The sequence below is a fragment of the Notolepis coatsorum genome (assembly GCF_963971535.1).
Source record: "Notolepis coatsorum genome assembly, chromosome: 3".
Lineage (NCBI taxonomy): Eukaryota > Metazoa > Chordata > Actinopteri > Aulopiformes > Paralepididae > Notolepis > Notolepis coatsorum.
The window spans coordinates 9,576,789-9,602,814 of NC_140167.1; the positions used below are offsets into that span (position 1 = coordinate 9,576,789).

At 42.3% G+C, this 26,026-nt stretch overlaps 1 protein-coding gene across 1 annotated transcript; it reads right to left on the reverse strand.

Moving 5' to 3' along the window:
* Positions 1–565: 565 nt before the first annotated feature.
* On the reverse strand, positions 566–24,589 carry akap12a (A kinase (PRKA) anchor protein 12a; the record flags this gene model as incomplete). The annotated part of the gene is made up of 4 exons (XM_084310372.1): positions 566–685; positions 735–3,292; positions 3,463–3,538; positions 24,479–24,589. 4 exons carry the CDS (start codon positions 24,587–24,589, stop codon positions 566–568), a joined length of 2,865 nt encoding a protein of 954 aa, XP_084166498.1.
* Positions 24,590–26,026: the final 1,437 nt, after the last annotated feature.

Consider the following 26,026-nt stretch of genomic DNA (forward strand, 5'->3'; position numbering starts at 1 on the left):
GTTACTTCAGTGATATGTGCCCTTTGCGTGGGTTCATCTGTAACCGAGGCAATAGCCTCGTCTGCATCTGGGGCCGGTAGGTCTTCTGATATTACTTGCTTCTCAAGTACCTGAGCGCCTCCCTCCTCTGAATTCGAAGCAGCTACATGTACAGCGGTTAACGCTTGCAGCTCATTGGCAACTTCAAGAGCATGTACTACTTCTCCTGCACTCGCCAGTGCCTCTGAAACCTGAGCCCGACACACTTCATCTGTGGCGATTTCAGCAGTTTCAAACTCCTCCGTGGTGTCCTCGGATAAAAGCTCCGTGGAGATCGCTTCACTGACCTCCGGTGCAGACTCCACATTGGTGGTTGCGGTGAATTCTTCAATTCCCTCAAACTCTACAGCATCAAGACCCGTGCTTAAAGCAGTGGCAAACGATGTCCGACGTGCTTCCCGAATGATTGCTTCTTGTCGTGCGGATGTTTCGAGTATCTGATGAAACACCTCAGACACAGACTCTACTTTGGTGGTTGCAGTGGCTTCTTCGATTGCGTCAAACTCGTTAGCATCGAGACCTATGCTTAAGGCGATGGCATCTGATTTTTCATGTGCTTCCAGAATGGTTGCTTCTTGTTCCTGTGTGTATCTGTTGCATGTCCGATGAGAGACAGAGCCAGATATTCTTTCCTGCCATGCATCCTCTGCACACACAGAGACAGCATTCGGGGTTACAGAGATGGTTTCACAAACCAGATGCAGGAGGGCCTCTGTTTCCATCTCATCGTACTCTGCCGGCACTGGTGTTGTGTTTCCAGATGTTTTAGATGAAGACTCTGTTAAGTGGGAAACTGCTGAAACCATCTCTGTTGTCTCGTCTGCCAGGGTGGCATCTACAGGCTCCAGTGCAGTAACAGCATCAGACGTCAGCTCTATGAAATCATCCCCTATGGTGTCGTCTATTGCTGCCTCCTCAGCAACTGAACCTGGAGTGGCTATGCTCTCTTCAATAATACCTTCTTCGGGGATGTCGCTAAGTTGTTGATGTTTGCTGATGAAGTCTGTGAGGTCCTCAAAGTCCTCATCCGACGTAGGAATTGCTGACGAGGCCAGTTCTTTCAAAGTATCTTCAACCTTCTCTGGTTCGGTAGGCGGGCTTTCAACAGGGATGACTGCTTCGGTTATCTGCTTGGAGACCGGATCTTGCTGGGTTTCAGCTTCTTCCGCCTTGGGAAGTATGTGACTATCTTTGACTGCCTGAGTTTGTATGTGTGTCTCTGTCTCAGATGTATCAAACTCAGACAAAGGGACCACAGCCGGTGTCTCCGAGTCTTCCTCACCAGATTCCACTCCCCTGTTCACTTCATCTGAAGAGACCTGATCTTGCTTGTCGGCCGACTTCCTCTTCTTGCATCCAGGGAGGAGATTCGTTATTGAAAAAGATGATTCGTCTTTATTACTTTCAGTGTCTGATGTCATATGGTCTCTGCTTTCATCCTCTTCTTTAGCTTTTCTCTTTGGTGTTACTAGCTTTTTGAACGATTTCCACGTCGATGCTCCGTCGCCTTCCAAGGGACTTCCTGTTATTTCGGTAGAAGAGGCTAGACGCTCGTCTTCCTCATGTGAACTCTCTAATGAAGACCCTGTAGTGTGTTTAGGGTCACCGGGTGTGTCGTCCTCAGAGTCAGAGGTCTTTCCGTCCTTTCTTTTTCCAGATCCACACGACATGAGAGCCTCCCATGTACCTGAGGAATCTAATTTCTTCTTGGTCTCTTCTGTGCTACGATCTGAAATTGGGCTTGAGATAACTGCCTCCTCTTCGCTCTGGGAAGACCTTTTCTGGCGTTTTTTACGCGTCACAAGTTTTTTTAAGGAAGCCCAGGTGCCATCTTCTTGTTGGGTTAGCTCCTCGGGGGAATGCGCTGCACCCTCCGCCGACTCTGTGGACGACAGGAGGTGATCGGAAGTGTGCTCGCCAGAATCTGTAAGCTTTGGGTCGCTTGATCTCCTGGCTCTCTGCTTCTTGGAATGTTTCTTAAAACTAGACCGCAGCCTTTTCAGTGGACTACCTTGAACCTTGATCCTCTCTTGAGAACTCAGGATTTCAGCTTCACTGACAACAGCTGAAGACGGTCCCTCTGGAGCTGACGGCCCTTCCGGGGCATTTCCAGGCGCTTCAGTTGTCCCGGCGGCCCCCGATGTTGTGAGTGTGATTTCCACGTTGACCTCATTGTCGTCTTGTTCCCCCTTCCCTGCAGTTGTCTTAACACCTGGGCTGATATCCTCGGCCTTCTGCTCTCTGTCTTTTCCGGCTTCTTCGGGCTTCGTCGCATCCTTGTGTTTCCTCATGTCCACCAGCTCTTTCTCAATCATCTCGTCTTTTGCTTCCTGTTCTGAATGCTTCTTCTTCTTCCGCAGACCAGAAAACATTCCTGTTGTGAAGAACTTCTTAATGGGGGATACGGCTTTTTCTTCTTCTTCTTCTTCTTCTTCTTCTTCTTCTTCATCGCCAGAACCAGTTGGAGACGTGGCGACAGGTGCGCCATCCTTGTCAGCTGTCAGTTCCTCCTCTCCCACTGTGATTGACGACAGTGCCTCCACAACCATATCGGGTGTGACTTCCTCGGTCATCTTTCTGTCCTTTTCCTCAGTGTTCTCCCGAGTGTCCTCTGAAGTCATGTCCGTCATTGTAGGGCAAGTTGTTGAATCGTTATCAGGAGTCCCCTGTGCTGTGTTCAGATCAATATCCTGTCCAGCGTCATCACTTTCCTCGGCGGCGGCCTTGACGTCGTCCTTGATGTCGTCCTTGATGTCGTCCTTGATGGCGTCCTTGATGTCGTCCTTGATGGCGTCCTTGATGTCGTCCTTGATGTCGGCCTTGACGTCGTCCTTGACGTCATCCTTGATGTCGTCCTTGATGTCGGCCTTGATGTCGGCCTTGACGTCGTCCTTGACATCGTCCTTGATGTCGTCCTTGATGTCATCCTTGATGTCGTCCTTGATGTCGCCCTTGATGTCGTGCGGCTTGCTCGGCTCTCCGTCCTTCATCTCCGCGGGCGCGTCTGAGTCTTTCTTCACGGTCAATTTCAAACCTATGTTACTGAAGAACTTTTTAAATCCTTCGTTGATCTCGTTCAGCTTCGCCTCCGTCTCGCTCACGTCCGGCGGGGCCTCCTCGTCCGAATCGGGCGATTTCTTCTCGCTGATATCGATGCTTTCCAAAGGTGCTTCTTCTTTAAGAGGGTTCGTCGCTTCCGGGACTACTTCTTCTCCTTCTTCCAGAGAGACAATGGTGTCGCTTAACTCACAAACTGGACAAAAGACAAGAAACAATGAGTCACTGTTCAAGCCCATCATGGAATCATCAACGGGTGCCGTTTTCTTTTTAAAGGACTAAAGAGAGCATGACTAATCCAATTTAATAATTGGGAATTCCCTGGAACAATCCATCCATGTCTGGAATAGTCAAAAGGGCACTCACCCTCGGAGACGTCTATGTCCACAAACTGGTCGTCGGCCTCCGCCGTCGGTTCAGCCGCTTTGTTGTTTTGGAGAGGCTGAAATAATGCAGATCAGAATCAAAATCAGAAAGGTCTTTATTGCCAAGTAGTTTTCACATACAAGGAATTTGATTCTGTCGTTTTCGGTGCGACATTAACGGACAGACAATAACGGACAGATAATAAAATAAAAATGTGTAATAAAATAAAATGGAATATGAACTAAATTAAAATAGAAGCACAATAGAGTAGAATTATGAAGAAAATAAATAGGCCAGGGCTGTACAAATGTAAATGTAAAAACAACTGTAAAATAAAAAGGTGGAATAAAATAAAATGGGATATAAACTAAACTAAATAGAAGCACAATAGAATATAGTATAATTATAAGTACAAAAATAAATAAAAGAAAATAAATAGACCAGGGCTGTACAACTGTGCAAGATGTGGTCAAGTATATAATTGTGACAAGATGTATGGATGTACAGTTAAGCTCTGATATACTGTTGTTTTTCAAATGTGATTTATAAAGGTGAGGTACAATTATGTGGTCAAATACACTGTATTGGGACTGTATGCATTGCAACAATATCATGATAATATCATTCATTCATTCATAATGTTCATTTGTTGTTAAATTAGGTGTGTAAGATTAGAGATGTGTGGGCATATAGTTACGTACATGCATAAGTCAGTGTTGTAGTACTCGAGTCCTGGACTCTGACGCGAGTCCGAGTGCTGGACTGATTTTCAAGACTCGTGACTCGACTTGGACTTGAGTATTGACTGCATTCGGACTCGGAAGGTGCAGACGAGGACTCTGACTTGTTAATTAATAAATACAGTTATTTATTTTTCAAATTTTTTGTAATGGGCCCTAATCATTTGGCATAGGATATTGATGGCTAGTGCATTTGTTTGGCTATTCTTGTGTCAGTAAATAAAATTAAAAGTAAATAAACTCCCTTTGAAATGGTGACCGCTGTGTCATTTATGTTTAATGTATAGACCTTTTATCTGTATGTCAGCTCTTTGACTGCCAGAGTGGAGTGGACTCAACCTTGATGACTTGGATTCGGACTCGGACTCGAGAAACTGGGGACTCGAGACTCGACTCGGACTTGAGATTTAATAACTCGACTACAACACTGGCATAAGTGTTCTTTAGCTACTTCATGTATCTTGATTATTATATTTTGGAGCTTGTTCTCTCTGTATGTATGTGTACTAGTCTTTGTCCTGTTTACTTGTAATGTTATGTTAGTGCTGTCAATAGATAAAAAAAAAAATTACTAATTAATCTCAAAATCTTCTGTAATTAATCTAGATAAAAAATAGCATTTTTCTACTTAAAACCGAAGCTTGTAACAGATATTTACTTGAGTAAAGTCATGGAATTAATGTAAAATCAACACAAAGAAAGTATATTTAGATTCAAAGACTATTTTAATAGCTTTCTTTGAATACAGTTTCTCTCCTGTGAAATACAAATGTTCAACAAAACCATCAACATTGACTCAGCTAGACCTCTTTCTTATATCCGCGGCGCTAAGATTGAAGATGTTTCACTCCATAGATTAATCTAGATTAATTTTTTTTTATTTATTTTATTGGTCTTTTTCCCCCTCCATTTTCCTCCGATTTTCTCCCATCCCAATGTTAGTCGTATGCCAATTCCCAGTCCCTTCCTGGTCGCTGCGCACTTACCCCCCACAGTCAGATCATCTGGGAGAGTGGAGGCTACCACGTGCTTCCTCCGACACACGTCCAGCCAATCACCGCTTCTTTTCACCTGGCAGCGCGGATTCTCATTGAGAGGGCGTAGCGTGTGGGAGGACCACACTATCCCCCTCAAGTCCAATCCGCGCTTAGCAGGCGCCCCGACCGAACTGTAGGAGTCGCTGTTTACAACGACCCGGACCCACCCCGCCAGCTTCTCCCACCCTCTAATACAGCCAATTGTATTAGTGCAGACGGCCAGCCAAGCTGGTGACAACCCCGGAGCTGTGAGCTGGATTCGAACAGGCGAATCCAGCTCACAGCTCCGGGGCTGGTGACCAACGCAATCTCCGCTCGGCCACCTAACCGCCCTTTAGATTAATTTATTTTAATGCTTTAAATAATTTAAATTAATCTCCAAAGTTAAAGCATTACTTTTGACAGCCCTAGTTATGATATAAATATTGTGTTATTATGCACGGTCACAATGTAAGCTTGTTGTGGACTCCAGGAAGAATATAGCTGCTGCAATGCTGTAGCGAATTGGGGATCCTAATTAACTAAACTAAATTAAACCAAAAATTGTTAAAACAGTGTGGTGTGAGGGCGGCTACGTGGCGTAGTGGGCAAGGCGCTCGCCACGAAATGCTGGAGACGCTGGGCTCGTCAGTTCGAGCCCAGCTCTCCACATTTGCTTTCAGTTTAGCTGGTCGTCCGTACTAATACACATTGGCCGTATTAGGGGGTGGGAAACTGATGGGTGGGGATCGGGCGTTGTGGACAGCGACTCCTACAGGTCGGTTGGTGCGCCTGCACAGTAGAATCAGGAAGTGTCGGGGGCAGCGTGAGCCTCCCACGCGTTACTCCTCGCCACTGAGAGATCGAGCTGCGCAGGTGAAAAGATGCGACTGCTGTTACCTCAAGTACCGGAGGGGACTTGTGCTATGTATGACTTAGTCCACATTGCAGCCGGCTTGTGGGAGGCAAGAAACAGCGTCCGTGACAGGGGAGGGTTGAATTGGATGATACGAAATTGGGATGGGAGAAAATATAGAAAATGGGAGAAAAAGTGGACCAAAAAAAAAAACAGTGTGGTGTGATCTGCTGATCATGGATTAAGCTGTGGTGTAGTTGTTAACACAGCGTGGTGTGATCAGCTGATCATGGATTAAGTTGTGGTGTAGTTGTTACAGTAACACAGCCTGGTGTGATCGGCTGATCATGGATTAAGTTGTGGTAGTTGTTACAGTAACACAGCCTGGTGTGATCGGCTGATCATGGATTAAGTTGTGGTGTAGTTGTTACAGTAACACAGCCTGGTGTGATCGGCTGATCATGGATTAAGTTGTGGTGTATTTGTTACAGTAACACAGCCTGGTGTGATCGGCTGATCATGGATTCAGTTGTGTTTTTTTTAACAACTTTCTTAAATCATCATCATAAAAGATTCTCAGTCTCTGTCTTGACTCATATGAACCACTGGATCAGTTAACAGAACTGCATTGCAAGAAACCTTTTCTCAATAGCAAGGCATTGACAAACATGGCTCGTAATAATAAATAAACCAAACAAAATCAAAGTACTATATAATGCATATGTTATATACTATATAACTGAGCTCTCATCTTCTAAATATAAGTATGTGATTCAATTAGACATACTGTCTTTTGTTGCAATCACTAAATTAAACCATAAAATCATAAAACATATTTTGTTATGGTTTTCATTTCTGTACGTGGTATTATCTTGTTAAAACAAATTAAATTATTGGCCAGTGCAGTAAGCAAATTTAGCTTGGCAAGATTTCTTGAAATAAGTAAAAATATCTAGGTTCTCTCTCCTGATTGGATAAAGTGGGAAGGGATACCAGAACATTTATTTGATGTTAACTGCAGAGCAGATGAGCTAAGAGACCCATGTTACTGACCAGACACTCTACCAAAGAGCTACTTAAGCACATATTTGCCCCAAACTAGTTTTCTTATTTTTGTCAGACACTTTTTTTGCAGTGTGGAGTTCTCTCTCCTGATTGAATGAAGTGGGAACGAGATTCCAGGAAATTTATTTTTTGTTTACTGCAGAGCAGAGCAGTACCAGGTCAGATGAGCTCAGTGGTACACAGGTTGAAGAAACATGGCTTGGATTCAAAACCAAATTCACAGCAATACTCAACAACATGGCACCGATAAGAACCACCAGGGTTAAAAATCGCGCTGAGGCATGGATGCACACTGAAATACTGGCCGCTATGAAAACCAGAGACAAAAAATGCTCTGAACTTCATAAAAGTCAGACAAAGCTTTCCAAAAGCTCAAACAGTGAACTCCAAGCCCACGTGGTTGAACTAAAAATCCAAAGAAACAGACTAAGAAATGACGTAAACACCATGATCAGAACCGCAAAAAGAAATTTCATCAACGACAAAACTGAGGAAAACAAAAACAAACCCCGCGAACTTTGGAAATTACTCAATAATCAACTAGGCTGCAGTAAAAAACTTAAAACCAGATTCTCAAACATAAACATAAAGACGGACAACACGCTCATCACAGACAAGCTGGATGTAGCCAATTACTTAAACATCTTCTTCACAAACATAGCCACAACACTGGTAAACAAACTACCCTCCCACTCAGGGCATTATGGGGTAGAACACATAGTAGCATACTACAAAAACCTAGGGGTCCACAAAGACGACTTCAAACTTGAAATGGTAACAACCGATGAGGTACTCAAAAAATTGAGCGCCCTCCAACCTAACAAGGCCACTGGCCATGAAAACATCCCCTCCAAATTCCTCAGAGACGCAGCAGCCGCCATCACCCCAGTCATCACACACATAATAAACCTCTCTATAAAACAGGGGCACGTCCCCAAGGACTTCAAAATTGCGAGAGTGACCCCTCTACACAAAAAGGGCAGCAAATTAGACCCAGGCAACTACCGCCCTGTTTCTATTCTTACCTCCATCTCGAAAGTCATGGAGAAAATAGTCTACGAACAGGTCGAAAAGTACCTGGCGGAAAAAAACCTAATCTACGAATTCCAATCTGGCTTCAGAACGTCCCACTCCACTGACACATGCCTCCTCTATTTGAACGACCACATCAAACAAGAGGTGGACGCTGGCAAATACTGCGGCATGGTCATGCTGGACCTACAAAAGGCCTTCGACACTGTCAATCACTCCATTCTAATGGACAAACTAAAAGCAATTGGTTTTGATAGCCTATCAGTGAGCTGGATGCAATCCTACCTGGAGGGGAGAGAACAGATGGTAGAGGTAAACGGTACTCTATCCCCCCCCCTCACAGTGAGCTGTGGTGTTCCACAAGGAAGCATACTAGGACCGCTACTCTTCCTAATTTATGCAAATGACATGTCGTCAGCCTGTGACTGCAACTTGTTCCTGTTTGCGGACGACTCAGCCCTGCTGGTCTCTGACAAGAACAAATTGCAGGTTGAAAAAACCCTCAGCACGGAACTAGGCAAAATCTGCATATGGCTCGCTGATAACAAACTATCATTACACATGGGCAAAACAGAGTCCATTCTCTTCGGTTCAAATAACAAACTCAGCAAGACCGACGGCTTCTCAGTTACAGTGGGTGACAATATTGTCACAAGGAAAGACGAAATTACCTACCTGGGTTCCATCCTAGAGGCAAATCTTTCCTGTGACAAAATGGCATCCAATGTAATAAAAAAAGTCAACCAACGAACTAGATTCTTGTACCGGATCTCCTCTCTGGTAAACAAGAATACCCTGAGGACTCTGGCAGGAGCACTCATTCAAGGGTACTATGACTATGCGTGCACCTCATGGTACCAAAGCACCTCAAAGGCGCTTAAAACAAAATTACAAACATCACAAAACAAACTGGTCAGACTACTACTTGACCTGAACCCCAGAACCCACCTCACCCCTGCCCACTTTGCCAACCTAGGATGGCTTAGAGTAGACGACAGAGTACAGCAACTTGCAATGGGCCTGGTCTACAAGATACACTATACGACCGGGGTGCCCATGTACATGTCAAAATACTTCCCAAAGGTCAGTGAATACCACAACCACTACACCAGAGGAAGCTCAACAAATCATGTTAAACCCAGATTCGGCTCAAACAAGGGACTAAACACGTTTCGCAATTATGCCACAACAATGTGGAACGCCCTACCCAAAGCTGTAAAGGAATGTGAATCCCTGCCCACATTCAAAACCGCCCTTAAAGAGCACCTACGGGAGGCTGCAATTCGAAACTGGCCACCGTAAATGCCCAAAACCCCCACCACCTCCTAATAGACAGTCTCCTCCCCACCGCATGTATATATTCCCTCCCCGCCGTATGTATATTCCCCTCCCACCCACCCACCCCCTCCTAATGTACAGTCCCCTCCCCATCATATGTATATACTCTGTCAGGATCTAGGGGTAACAGTACTGTATATTTGAATACCGCCTATGTCACAAATGTATCAGTACTAAATACCTATATGTCCCTATGCCATAAATGTCATGTATGTTATGTATGTCATAAATGTCTATATGAATTGAAAATGGGGGACCCTGATGGAAACAAGACAAACGTCTTTCTCAGGTCTGCATCCCCTTAACAATTGTATGTATTGAGCCGTACTGTATTGTACCCATTCTGCAATCTGTTAAATAAAGTTTTCATTCATTCATTCATTCAGAGACCCATGTTACTGACCAAACACACAGTATCAGTGATGGCTGTCAGAATGTAGAGCTATTATTTTAACACGTAGACCACTTATTTGAACAAATAAATACCACTTACAGCACCTTTATGTATACAGTAATTAGTATAATGACATTTTACTCTTTATTTTTATTTTTTATTTTTTTTGTCTGATTTTCTATTTTTAATAATAATAATAATAATAATAATAATAATAATAATAATAATAATAATAATAATAATAATAATAATAATAATAATAATAATAATAATAATAATAATAATAATAATAATAATAATAATAATAATAATAATAATAATAATAATAATAATAATAATAATAGATCAAATTTCTATAGCGCCTTTCATAGAAGCCAAGGTCGCTTCACAATCAGGACAAAAAATAGGGCTAGGGAAGTAGGGGGGAAAAGGGGGGATGAGGGCAGGTAAGGGATAATGGACCTAATCTAATCTAAACTAATTGATGGGGAAAGCCTTGGCGAAGAGGTGTGTTTTAAGAGCAGTTTTGAAGGTGTCCAGGGTTGGGGCGTTGCGGATTTCGGGGGGGAGAGAGTTCCAGAGGGTAGGGGATGCCACGCTGAAGGCTCTGTCCCCGAAAGTCCATAACCGTCCGTAACCGTTTTTCTCCCCATCCCAATTTAGTTGTTATACCAATTCCCCCCCTCCCCTACCTGGTTGTTGTGCGCATATTCCTCCTACTGGTCGGTACAAGGGAACCCTGAAGTCCACCACATGCTTCCTCCGACACATGTGGAGACAGCCAGTGGCTCTCTTCTCACCTGGCAGCGAGGACTCTCATTGGTGAAGCATAACGTGTGGGAGGTCACGCTGCCTTCACCATTTCCTGCCTTTCGCTGAGCAGGCGCCCAGACCCTGACCTGTCCACAACGCCAGATTACCACCCACGACTTCCCTCCCCCTAACTCAGCCAAACGAGTTAGTATGACGACCGGCCCAAGCCGCAGGGCAATGCTGACTCTGGGAGTCGAGGCCGCAGCCTCTTGCATTGGTGACGAGCGCAATCTCCGCTACGCCACCCGACCGCCTACATTTAACTCTTTCTGCGCCAAAAACGATTTGTTTTACCGAACCTAAAACATGTTTTTGTACCGATCACAGTGTCATATTTTACCGGACCTAAAACATGCTTTTGGTAACGATCGCAGTTTCGGGGTAAGACGACCCCCCCCCCCCCCTTGATGATTTTGTGAAGACACATGTATATGGTATATATTGATTTGGAAGTATTTAGAGTTTCAGGCGAGCAACCCGAACAATTTGGGCATAATGTATATAACGCGTCATACCTCGCAATCTATGAAAAAATACTGGATTATTTTGGAAAGGGCCAATTTTTTGCGTGGAATAGCGCACAAACTACAGTATGTAGAAATTAACTGGTTAGTCAGTATTGGACTATGAACAATGCCTGTCAAATGAGCCATACTATTGTCTCCATAGCTATAATACAGAACACACGATGGGTCCGCAAACATTGCGAAAATGGTCAATAACGCTGGCGCCATCGAGTAGAGATGAGAAAACAGCGTGGCGGTCAATGAGTTAACACATTCGGCGTCAGACCCGAGATATCGCTGGTTAACTCGCCATGCGTTGGGCGCCAGACCCGAGATATCTCAGGTTTTGGTCCTTATTTCTTTTATTCAATATTTTTATTCATTTCAGGCACACAGACCTCGGGGTTACCATAGGGAATCATTTTGAGATCGCCAGAGTGCAATACCGGCCACATCCTGCTAGGTGGCAGTATCGCCCACCCTTTGAAACCCTCCTTCACACCAGGTGTTACACTTAAATTCCTCCGGGCGCCATATTTTGGGTCAGGCGAGTCTACGATCACATTGAAACGCGTCCAATGACCCTCCATGAATGTGTGTGCCGGATTATGTCGAGGACACGATGGACACCAATACTGTAAATCACGATCAGACAATTGGAATATTCTTTTTTGAATACCCCCGATCAACGGTAAGGACTATCTGACGTCAATTCCAGCTTGATCGTACAATTTTTTCATATCAATCCAGCTGATCAGCGTGTGTGGTGTTCACAACGAATGCCATTACTGGCCATCAAAGCATAAAAAAACGACCCCCCCCCCCCCCCCCCCTTTCATGCATATAATTGTATTGCCTATATTTATGTGACTCTTTCTACTATTACCCTGCCCATACCTGAACCTCCCCTCCCCCCTTTCCCATACTGCTATGATGCCCGGATTTCCCCAAGGGGATCAATAAAGGAATTTCTTATCTTAAATACTTGTTGAATGGAGGACTTTTTACTTTTAGGCAGAGTACTATTTAATTTTAAGTAAAGTATAGGAACTGTGTACTTCTTCTACCACTGACAATAGGACAAATCAACACACAGACAGCCCACAGACAGACAACAGACTGTACAAAGACGAAGATGACTCATATAATATATATATGCATATAATCCTTCTATATACCTACTTATAAACCTGCATATAACCCATATAACTCTGTATGATAGCATGTACAATAATGCTGTATATACAGGGCGGCTGGGTGGCATAGCGGAGATTGCGCTCGTCACCAATGCAAGAGACTCCGGTATCGAATCCCAGTCTGAGCATTGCCTTCGGCTTGGGCCGGCCGTCGTACTGGCTCATTTGGCAGAGTCAGCGGGTGGAAGTCGATGGGTGGGGATTGGACGTTGTGGACAGCAACCCCTACAGGTCGGTTGGGAGATGCCTGCACAGCAGAGACAGGAAGTGGCGAGGGTAGTGTGAGCCTCCCATGCGTTACACCTCGCCAATGAGAGTCCGCGCTGGCAGGCGAAAATATGTGACAGGCTGCCTCCTCGTGTGCCGGAGGGAACACGTGATGCAAGGCTTCTATCCTCTCTACAACCGACCAGTGGGGGGCATAGTCGAGCAACGTTCAAGACAGGGGAGGGGAGAATTGGATACACGGAATTGGGATGGGATAAAAATAGAAAATAAGGAGAAAAAAGTGGATCAAAAAAATTATGCTGTATATACCGTATATATGTATTTATTCTTACATATATCTGTCTGTGCATACCTGCATATAATCCTTTTTACACATCTGTTGATACTATATCTATATATCTGTACATATCCCTTACCTACTCTTACTAGTTACGCTGCTGGCCAGTATGACTTACTACCATTGTGTCTTTATACCTGCATCACTGTACATATTAATACTACAACTCTGTACATACATCTGATTAGCACTATTACTCAGTTGTACTATATATTTTATACCCAGTTCACCTTTGTGTGAATGTGAATCCGTACCCTCCTTCAAAACCACTCTCAAAGAGCACCTACGGGTGGCTGCAATTAGAAACTGGCCCCGGTAAATGTCCAAATCTGAGCCTATTTTTGTTGTACTGTACTTGTGCTGTATAATGACAATACATTTGAATCAAATCTAATCTAATCTAATAACATGATAGTTGTTCTGCTCTATTCCTGATCCAGCAATCCCAATGAAATCGTCACGTCATGTTTTGTGTCATTATCACACACACACACACACACACACACACACACACACACACACACACACACACACACACACACACACACACACACACACACACACACACACACACACACACACACACACACACACAAACACACACACACACACACACACGTAGGCAACCCAGCCTACCCATATATAGTGCTGCTCTTGAGTTAGTGTATACCTTTAGTAAAGACGGAATAAAACTTCTGTAAGGAATAACCAGTAGTGAGGCAATGTTGAAAATTATAATATTTATAATGATTATAAAAATGTTAAAGAGGCAATTAGTCATGAATAAAAAGGTGCTAACCTGTTAAGATAGGACAGTAGTCAGAAATATCGTAACCCTATGTTGCAAAAGTCCTATAGTTGTCATATGGTCAATCATTTTGTAAAGGGTTTTTCATTTGGTCATCATTTTGTAAAGGGTTTTTCATTTGGTCATCATTTTGTAAAGGGTTTTTCATTTGGTCATCATTTTTAGACTCTTTGTAGCTTTCTACTGCAGCATCTTGTGATTGAACGGATCTTGATGGACTTTTAGGATTTTTCAGATTCTGATTTATTTTTACCATCACATCACTATAACGACCACATGTTTGACTAATGACATGTCAAAGTATTAATGCTTTTGGGAAGCAAAAATAATCCGCATAAACTATCACAGACGTACAGACGGACACTTTAACCCTTTCACTACCACACTACCAAAGGGTTAAACCTTTCACAGCGACAATACAGAAGGTTAACCCTTTCACTACCACGTGACAAAGGGTTAACCCTTTCACAACCACACTACATAAAGTTAACCATTTTAGTCTGTAGTGTGGTAGTGAAAGGGTTAACCTTCTGTAGTGTGGTAGTGACAGGGTTAAGGTGAGGTTGTCAGAGATCCATGGACAAACAGCTGGGAGAGATCTTGACATTGAATCTACCGTCTACAGTGGCAGTACAGTTGTGATTTCAGGCAAATTAACTCACTCTAATTCCCGCTGCCCTGACATTTCACGACTGCGTCGTCAACTCCACCCCTGAGTGGACAACATCCTAAATGGATTCATAGCGGAAAGGGGAGAACATTTGAAAGGAATGGTCCGTGTGATCAGATGGGTCATGCTTGAACCAGTTATACTGAATCTAGGTGGAATTTACCAAGCAAACTTCAAGAAAAGCCAAGCGGCCACAGCCATATCAAGCTAGAGCACATGCACCAGACAATACCTGAAAAGTAATATACAAAGAAAAGAAAAGAAATCAAAAGTATTAGGCCACTCCCTAGCCAAAATGTTCACTTAGACCAGGGGTGGCCAACCCGCGGCTCGCGAGCCGCATGCGGCTATTTGCCCGTCAATGTGCGGCTCTTCCATCAATAAAAAAAAAAAAATTACTTTTTTTTTTTTTTTTACTTTTTTTTTTATGTCACTCATTCCATAAGGACGTAGAATAAACATTTACAATTTTTTTTTAAATGGTCCATTTGCATGTTCTTGGTATCTGAATCTAGGGACATATATGGATCAGTGTCAGAAATAGTGTGTCTGTTACTAGGCTTGAGTAAATTGTAATGAACCAAAGGAGAATATCAATTCTATTTAAAAAAAAAAATTATCTTTGACTGTAAATAACACCATGCTAAAATTGACCAGACCTGAAAAATCTAAGCAAATGAATAAAGGGAAGATGATTAAACAGAAGGTTTTGTAGATACAGTACTGAATTCTGCCATCTTTTTTATAATGTAAATTTCTCCACCATTCTTCATCATATTGCAACACCGTTTTTTGCAAGACGTTCACAGTAAGGTAGAGAAACTAACTGCGTTCTGTTTTATGGCAATAACGTTCAGGTTTGTGGGAGATAATCCCAAAAAATAAGAGAAATTAAAAAGTAAATCCAGAAGTCAGATGATTGACAGGGGCTGGTGTGAGCTGGGTAGGGTAGTTTTTCGAAATTTGAAAGCCCTGAGTCTCTTCCTTCAAAAGACTACACTCACTTTTGGCTGTGCCACTTCCTCCTGTCAATATGCGCCGGTTTCCGACTCAATGCCCTGAGATTTCTATAATCTTATATTTCACTAATAACAGTTAAAATAATTGGTAAACAAACATAATGCTGAAAATATACACTTTTACTGTATATCTCGGGCTTAAGAGGTTAACCCTGTGAGGCCCAAATTAAAAAGAAATTAGCAACTTCAGAGGCCAGAGGGTGGGACATATAAACACATTTACTATCAAATAGCATTGTGAGGCTGAACAACAGGACCAATTGACTATACATGTGCTTAAAGGGGAACTATCTTATTAATGGCTTTTTTCAGTGTTTACCATTGTTTCTTAGCTATGTGGACTTATATTAATAGGATATATGTCTCTAATTCTCATATTGGCGAATTCTTCCAATTCTCCTCACAATATTCACCCTCACTGAACTGAGTCATCTGAAAATGTGCATATCTGTGATGTCAGAGATTTCTCAGCTGCATAATAATGTGGCAGTTGATGTGGCAGTTGGCACCAGGCCACACAGTGGTTGGAGCCCAGCCTCAAAACGGCTTAAGATCTTGAGGTAGAAAAATTCGGTTTTTAGTACTTGATTAGAAATACAAAACAATGCATTTAAAAAAAAAAAACCTAGGTGTTCCATAGACTCACAGGAATTGTGTAAAAGTGCCCAAATAGTGAAAGAAATAGTAAAATTGTTCCCCTTTAAAAAAAATTAAATAAACATTATTTTTTTAAATGGCTAAAAGTGATTTTGTAATTTTGCAACCGTGGGTCTCACAGGGTACTTTTAACCCTGTGAGGCCCAAATAAAAAAGACATTAGCAACTTCAGAGGCCAGAGGGTGAGACCTATAAACACATGAAGGGTGCCGTGACTGAAAAAAAAGGTTGAGAAACGCTGGTATATGGTGTGGCTCTTTGTGGTACCACAGTCATTTTTTTGTGGCTCTTAGTCTCTGACTGGTTGGCCACCCCTGACTTAGACTTACCCAATGATTCCGTGAAAATAGATGAACTTAGATATGAAGAGAAAATTAATGTAATAAAATAATGTAATAAAATACTAACGTTACAGGTAAAGAAGGAGGGGAAAAGAAAAAGAGAAATGCCTGCCAGCTAAATTTAAAAAATCTTTGGCATTGCCATAGTGATGAGCACATCGGTGACGTCATCAGAACGCTTCAGTGTTTACAGAGAAGCTAAGCTGGCTACCCCCCCCTGATCTCAGATCACGTTTTCAACATGTTTTCGTTATGTTTTCATTCACTCAACTGAGCTCAATCTGATTCGGGCCACTTGCCTGCAGTGTGAACAACCTCAACTTTACCTCAACTTTGGAACCACTGTCTGACACACTGCTCACTCACTTGCTCGCTCGCTCACTCACTCACTCACTCACTCACTCACTCACTCACTCACTCACTCACTCGCTCACTCACTCACTCGCTCACTCGCTCACTCACTCGCTCACTCACTCGCTCACTCACTCACTCACTCACTCACGGGACCTGGAACGTCTCTGTTTATGAACCATAACAGTGCACTTGATAATGTGCCACATCCAATTCTACTTCTACAGTCGTGAAACAGTCGTGAAAAGTCTCCTGGTTTGGATTCTCTCCCTCTCTGGAGACGTACATCTTGCCCCTACTTTAGACCAGACATCTCGTTTGGGCCAAATAGCGAACGTTCTAAATACTTCACCACACCCTATAGGTAAGTTAACACACTCTTGTTGTAAATAAGAGATTTGCTGGAAGAAATTATCGATTTTGTGCACAGATCAGTAGATTTCTCAACTTATAATATGCATGGGCATTTCTTGATTTGAACCAGATGACAGAGGACAGTTGGCCAATAACAAACCTTAACCCTTTCTGCGCCAACAATGAGTTAACTCGTTACCCGCCAATCGTTGAGCGCCAACAGCGAGTTAACTCGTTGTTATGATCGTTATTTCTTTTATTCGCTATTGCCATTCATAATTCATCGGGGCAGCCTGTGCAGGCTGTTCTGAGTGTGTCTGAGATCGCAGACGGTCAATACCACCGCCTAACGCCTTGCGGCCGCTATTGCACTCCATTTGAAACGATGTAGTTTGTTTTCTGAGCCGAGCTGAGCCGTGGGACGGACTACCGCGACCAGTACTTGGAATGGCGTTTTTTTTTTTTTTATTACATCAGAGACAAGGTAAGGACTATATATATCCAATCTTGCGTTGATCCGATATTTTGATCCCGCGATCGAAGCCTGTCTGTGTGGAATGTGTGTGTGCTGTGTCCCGTTGGTCATCATCACGGCACGGCACGGCACTAAAACCACATTTCATGCTTGCATGAGGAAGGATAATACCAATAATCTAGCGTTGATTTCAGGATGATTCGATAATCAGGAGAAAAATTACAATGTGATAAGTGGATTTCACTAAAGGGCTGTTTTCGCGTCTTTTCCTGGGATTACTCAGAATCACCCAAACTATACTCATTCACCCCGGTATAAAACGGAAATGTACGGATGAAAAAAGTATCTGTTTTTTGCATGTTGACTGGAAGAAACTCACTGACAATCGACAACGTTATTAGATCCATAGCTATAATATTTTATATAGTTTTCAGCACTGCAAACACGGCATTCTCCTCATTGAACAAAGCACTGGCACACAACGGCCCAATGCCCATAGCGCCCTCTGGCATCCAATGTGTTAAATACTTAACCTACAAACATGAAACTGTGACAGCACAATATTGATTGTAAACAAGAGAATCGGGCAGAGAACAGGAGTCTAGGTGAAGCTTTGTGTCGCCCTCTTGTGTTTATGTTTACCCTCATTATTGATTGATATGAATTAAAATAAAATATTTGCCGTTGGTCGATTTGAAAGATATTTGAGAATTACTGGGCCTATGTGCAAAGTTTCCTTCAAATCGGATCTGAACTGTATGAGTTATGGCTGGTGCAGACAGACAGACAAGACAGACAAACCAAGGTAACTCAGATTCTCAGAAGATTTATGGATTTCTGTCTGAGAGCAACGCTTTCATGCAATCAATGTGAAAGCGGCTTAAAGGAACACGCCAACCTTTTAGGAAATTATTTGCCGTCTTCTCCAGAGTCAGACAAGAAGATAGGTACCCTTCTCTGTGCATGCAGTCAGTACAGAGAGAGAGAGAGAGAGAGAGAGAGAGAGACTGACCAACTGACAGACTGACCGACCGACCGACCCGCAGCATGCTTGGCTAGCTTAGCACAATGACTGGGAGTGGATACGGATCAGTTAGCCTAGCTCTGTCAAAAGTAACGAAATACACTTCCCAACAACTCTTAATCGGTCTTACATGTTGTGACTTGTGTATTTATTTACCACATGTAGGAATAACAATGTAAACAATCGGCGGTTGCAGTGATGTCACGCAGCGCCTCTAAAGCCCCGTTGTAACTTCCGTCAACAAAACCAATGTGACTAGCTAACCTACAGAAGAACGACTGCTAATCAGGGACGACTTTGTAAGAGAGAAAAGTGATGATGCATTCTAGACCAACCAAGATCCAGAACCGTATGTATTTGAACGAGAATTTACAGAGGAGGAACCACAGGTTCTGGAAGTGGAGTGGACAAGAAGGGAGGCTGAGGCGGTCCAGTATTCTTTATTCTATTTTATTCTTAATATTATTATATTCTTATTCTTATTTTATTTTAATTTAATTGTTGTTCAATGTGAGCGATCTGTAGTGCTGAATTTCCCTCTGGATTATTAAAGGATTTCTATTCTTCTATTCTATCCAACAGGCTGACCCTGGATCTACAGGTTCTACAGATTATGTACGACAGGCTTTTTTAACAGAGCTGCTCTGCCAGCTAATCACCCCATTTTGCAAAACAATGGCAGTACCTGAAACCAGTCAGGAAACTCCCCCACTCTGCTTTTCATCCAGTTTCAAACTGGCTATCTAACCTGCCCATACCTGTACCCCCCCTCCACCCTCCCCCATGCTGCTATGACAGCCACATTTCCCCAAGGGGATCAATAAAGGAATATCTTATATTGTCTTGTCTTGTCTTGCCTTGTCTTGTCTTGTCTTGTCTTGTCTTGTCTTGTCATGTCATGTCATGTCATGTCCAGGCATGCGTTGCTCATGGGACGGGGTTGCACGCCGTGCAACCAGTCTGTGAGCAGAAGCACGCGCACGCACATGCACGGATGTGCACGCGCGTGCACACAGGAATGCGCTGCACTCGACTGATGCGCCAACTCGCTAAGTACTACTTTGCATAACAATACGTCCGGTCGTCAGGTGTGTTCAAATACTGTACGTTCTCAGATACATTCACACAAAACTTGTGAATGATGAAATGTGTTACATTCCATTCGTAGAGGCAATTAGGCGCTGTCTTTAGTCTGTGAATGCGAGGGAACATTTATGCGAATGCGCGCGTGCACGTGGCATCATTAAAACATAGTGCAACCAGTCGTCCCATGAGCAATGCATGCCTGGTCATGTCATGTCATGTCTTATCTTATCTTATCTTATCGTATCTTATGCTATCTTACTCGTGTCTAACACATCCTTATGGTGTTAAAGGTTATTCATCAAATCACAAAAGTGGACTTGGATTCATAGATTGCTAAATTCAAGAATCTCAGGTCTCTTTAACCCAGTGCCATCTGTAGCTCATGAAGCCAATCGTATACATCTTAACCTTCACCAAAAGACAATACTGATTTATTTTGCTTTAAAACTCTGAACAGTTTTGCACACATTCATTTAGTTTGACAGTTATTGAGAGTAAATTTGTTTGAATATGACCACGACCACCTAGATGAAAAAATAGCACTACCTTGTCTTATAGGCCTATAGGGACTGCTGCATTATCATTTATGATATCACTATGAATTGAAAATGGGGGACCCTGATGTAAACAAGGCGAACGTCTTTCTCTGGTCTGCATCCCCTTAACAATTGTGTGTATTGAGCCGTACTGTATTGAACCCATTCTGCAATCTGTTAAACATTCATTCATTCATTCATTCATTCATTCATTCATTCATTCATTCATTCATTCATTCATTCATTCATTCATTCATTCATTCATTCATTTCATAGAGCTGTAATTAGCACAAGACCAGGATTCAATGTCCCTGATGACATCACCGGTGACCATATCTAAAACGAATTGATTCTCAATAACTGTCAAAGTAAATTAATGTGTGCAAAACTGTTGAGAGTTTTTGCTGCGGTCTAATAGACCTCCTGCTCTGCATGGCTGTCGGACACTGATAATCGATGTAGCCTTGTGCAAACTGCAGCTACGGGGAAATTCCATCCTCTCTTGGGATAAGAGCTTCACTTATCTTCATCTAAGAATGGAAAGTCGTTATTACCTTGTGGATTTCACTTTCCATCTATTACCATATATATATATATGATATAAGTATCATGGTATTAAGGTATCATGGTTTCAATTGGATTATACCATGGTATTATTTAAAGTGGTATTTATTTGTTAATATAAGTGTTATGTAGCTCTACATTCCGACAGACATTGCCGGTATAGAGTGTCTGGTCAGTAACATGGTTCTCCCAGTCCCTCCACTCTGCAGTAAACACAAAATACATTTCCTGGTATCCCGTTCTCACTGTATCCAATCAGGAGAGAGAACTCCACACTGGAAAAAAAAAACCTAGATATTTTTCACTTATTTCAAGAAATCTTGCCAAGCCAAATTAGCTTACTGCACTGGCAGATTGTTTTACTTGTTTCAAGGAAACATTTGCTTAAAATTCGTTTGTATTTGTTTACTGCATGAGTGGAGGGACTGGGAGACCCATGTTACTGACCAGACACTCAGTATCAGTGATCAGTGAATGTAGAGCTATTATTTTAACACGTAGAAATAAATAAAACACTTACAGCACCTTTAAGTGGTATGACTTTTAGCGTGGCATTACTGTAGCCTACCATGGTAAAGTATTTATAAAATGTAATATAGAAAATGAAAATATCATCAAACTACCAAGATCATTAGAACAGTGCCACTTCCTGGCAGGTTGGCTCACTCTCAAGTTCCAGTCAGCATTTGGAGAACGTTCAGGAGGAAGTGCCTACTGTAACTAGCAGTAGCAACAATATAGAGAGAGTAAACAAGGCCTACTGTAACTAGCAGTAGCAACAATACAGAGGGGGTAAACAAGGCCTACTGTAACTAGCAGTAGCAACAATACAGAGAGAGTAAACTAGGCCTACTGTAACTAGCAGTAGCAACAATACAGAGGGGGTAAACAAGGCCTACTGTAACTAGCAGTAGCAACAATACAGAGGGGGTAAACAAGGCCTACTGTAACTAGCAGTAGCAACAATACAGAGAGAGTAAACAAGGCCTACTGTAACTAGCAGTAGCAACAATACAGAGAGAGTAAACTAGGCCTACTGTAACTAGCAGTAGCAACAATACAGAGAGAGTAAACAAGGCCTACTGTAACTAGTAGTAGCAACAATACAGAGGGGGTAAACAAGGCCTACTGTAACTAGCAGTAGCAACAATACAGAGAGAGTAAACAAGGCCTACTGTAACTAGTAGTAGCAACAATATAGAGAGAGTAAACAAGGCCTACTGTAACTAGTAGTAGCAACAATATAGAGGGGGTAAACTAGGCCTACTGTAACTAGTAGTAGCAACAATACAGAGGGAGTTAACAAGGCCTACTGTAACTAGCAGTAGCAACAATACAGAGAGGGTAAACAAGGCCTACTGTAACTAGTAGTAGCAACAATATAGAGAGAGTAAACAAGGCCTACTGTAACTAGCAGTAGCAACAATACAGAGGGAGTTAACAAGGCCTACTGTAACTAGCAGTAGCAACAATACAGAGGGGGTAAACAAGGCCTACTGTAACTAGCAGTAGCAACAATACAGAGGGGGTAAACAAGGCCTACTGTAACTAGCAGTAGCAACAATACAGAGAGAGTAAACAAGGCCTACTGTAACTAGCAGTAGCAACAATACAGAGGGGGTAAACAAGGCCTACTGTAACTAGCAGTAGCAACAATACAGAGAGGGTAAACAAGGCCTACTGTAACTAGCAGTAGCAACAATACAGAGAGAGTAAACAAGGCCTACTGTAACTAGCAGTAGCAACAATACAGAGGGGGTAAACTAGGCCTACTGTAACTAGTAGTAGCAACAATACAGAGGGAGTAAACAAGGCCTACTGTAACTAGCAGTAGCAACAATACAGAGGGGGTAAACAAGGCCTACTGTAACTAGCAGTAGCAACAATACAGAGGGGGTAAACAAGGCCTACTGTAACTAGCAGTAGCAACAATACAGAGGGAGTAAACAAGGCCTACTGTAACTAGCAGTAGCAACAATACAGAGGGGGTAAACAAGGCCTACTGTAACTAGCAGTAGCAACAATACAGAGAGAGTAAACAAGGCCTACTGTAACTAGCAGTAGCAACAATACAGAGGGGGTAAACAAGGCCTTCTGTAACTAGCAGTAGCAACAATACAGAGGGAGTAAACAAGGCCTACTGTAACTAGCAGTAGCAACAATACAGAGGGGGTAAACAAGGCCTACTGTAACTAGTAGTAGCAACAATACAGAGGGGGTAAACAAGGCCTACTACACAAGTACAGACAGACGTGACATTATTCCAGTCATGTCTCAGTCAGGCTCCATTGGTGACAACACCTCCAATAGCAACATGGTGTCATCAGAAAACTATAATAAAGTAATCGACCACAGAAAAAAGGTACATAATGTATGTTACTGTATATATATAGGATACTAAACGGAAATATATTACTTAGATATATATATTACTTAAATATATATTATATATATTTTTTTTCCCGTTTAGTATCAGCGAAAGTCTACAAAACAAAGCACAATCAGGAGTTGAACCAACAGTGCTTATAGTGGGGGGGGGGGTCACCACTAGACCAAACACACGATACAATACAATGATGATAGAAAGTTAGGGTTATGGTTATAGTTTAAGGGAACAGTGTGGTTAAGGTTAGTGTACAATACATAATATATTATTATAATGGCTATAATATAACATACATAATGTACCCTTTTCCTGTGGTTGATACATACTTTATTTACACATTTGAACCCTTTCACTACCACACTACAGAAGGTTAACATTTCACTACCACACTACAGACGGTTAATGTGGTATAGTGAAAGGGTTAACCTTCTGTAGTGTGGTTGTGAAATGGGTTAACCGTGTGGCAGTGAAAGGGTTAACCGTCTGTAGTGGGGTATAGTGAAAGGTTAACCTTCTGTAGTGTGGTAGTGAAAGGGTTAACCGCCTGTAGTGTGGTAGTGAAAGGTTAACCTTCTGTAGTGTGGTAGTGAAAGGGTTAAGCAGGATCAGGCTGCCACTATAGCCTATACTCAACAAAACCAATCATCTATTCCCATCCGTATCTGTTCGATGTAACTCAGCAACAGAGCCAATGAGGAGCAAGTGAAAAACAGGCCTTTTGTAGAAAGTTTGGTGGTATAGAAGCACATCCTTTCTGTCTTTCTTTTAATTAAATGAAAGTGCTATTCTATCTTTTCCGGAAAATAGTTGGATGAGTTCCATGCCATGGACCAGCCCCCCCCCCCCCCCCCCCCCCCCCATGTTATACTGACTGATGACAAATGAACCAGCTTCAGCTGTTACCCTATAGGAAGCTCAATATATATAAATATATATATATATTTTTTTTCCAGATACAATAGGCAACAATACATGACTTACATAAATACTAGATTTATGAATACATAATTACATATTAATCACTGATCATTATTAGGATGAATTGTCATTGCAATGTTCATATATATATATATATTTGTTTATTAAATATGTATATATACATATTTAATAAACAAAAGTTTTAAAGTCAATTAATGCGATTAATAGCCTACTAATAAGAGACAACTATGGGTATTGTTCAACTTGTAAATACCGGGGGAATTAGACATTATTATTATAGCCCACCTTGTCTTCACCAATCTCCTCATTCTGAGCACCGTTCACTTCCACTACCTCCTCATCGACCGCCCCATCCTCCTCCTTGCCCTCCCGTTGCGCAGACTGTGCGTCCCCCATGATCGGAACTGCAAGCCTCGCCGCGCTCTCTATCCGTTATTATGGGCCACGAAGTGGTGAAAAAATATCCGAAAAGAAGCACAGAAGACAGGACGGTCGAATAGCTCCGAGGTATAGTGAGATCTCTCGAATGGCGCAGCCAGCTGGCTCTGGCGAACTCCATAAAGCAAAACACCTCCCCGCCGGATGGATCACATGCCGGCTATTTGAGTCCGGCGCGGTTCGGCACGCCTAGTATCTATCACTGCATCAAAACACCAGGAGGAGACAGTATAACCTGTCCTCAGATGACAGAGAGCCAACACATCCTCGCATGGGGGGGGGGGGGGGGGGGGTAGGTATCGCGTCACACACACACACGCACACACACACACACGCGCACACACACTGACACACACACACACTGACACACACACACACACACACTGTCTGACACACACACACACACACACACACACACACACACACACACACACACACACACACACACACACACACACACACTGACACACGAGTTTACTTCAAGGGTGCAATTAAAGGCATGCTATAGGGTTTGATGGCAAACCGTCCGTGGGACATCACGAATTTCTCAAGGGAACAAAATATTGACTCACTGCCAGGACGAAAATGCAGCATTATGTCACTTCATATAGACAATCATACCGTCCATGCAGTAAGAAACAGCATACTGAAACACAATCCATGCACTAGGCTGCAGTGCACTGTACTTGCAACATTGTATTTTTGCTGTGTAATATATTTTGCAATATTTTGCAATATTTCAACAAAAAATAAGCGTATTACCTGATCTGCAGTTGCTGGTTTCTTTCCTCACCAACCCACCTGCTCTCTCACTCTCTCACTGCTACAGTTTGTGTCTTTATTTCTGGGAGAATATTCAAGTAATCTGCTACCCCCTGTGCTTGTGAGCTATTTTCCTTCCAGTAAATAATGCCCTTTGGACGAGAGGAATGCTTTAATGAATGTTAAATATGCAAATGATAACGTTCTGGAGCAACAACATCACAATGTTTCAGCATCACAAGTTCGGACTTAGTTGAAAACCAGGCTGCGTGAGACTGAACACAAAAGAGATTATTGAGTCTAATGCCAATAAGGGGCTTTTTTGTATGGGCCCTCGCCATAATCTGATAATGAGAAATCATGGTGATGTTGTTGTTTTTATAATGATAATAGTAATAATAATAATTATTAGTATTTGTTGTCATTATTGTCATTAATCCTTTATAGTATTTGCATGGTTATTATTAGCATTATCATTATTATTATTATGATTATTATTATTATGATTGTTGTCTTTATTGTTATTATTATCATTATCAGCATTGTTATGATAGTGATTATGAATATTATTGTGATTATGATTATGATTATTATGATTATGTTTATTATTATATGGGGACATCTTTTTGTGTA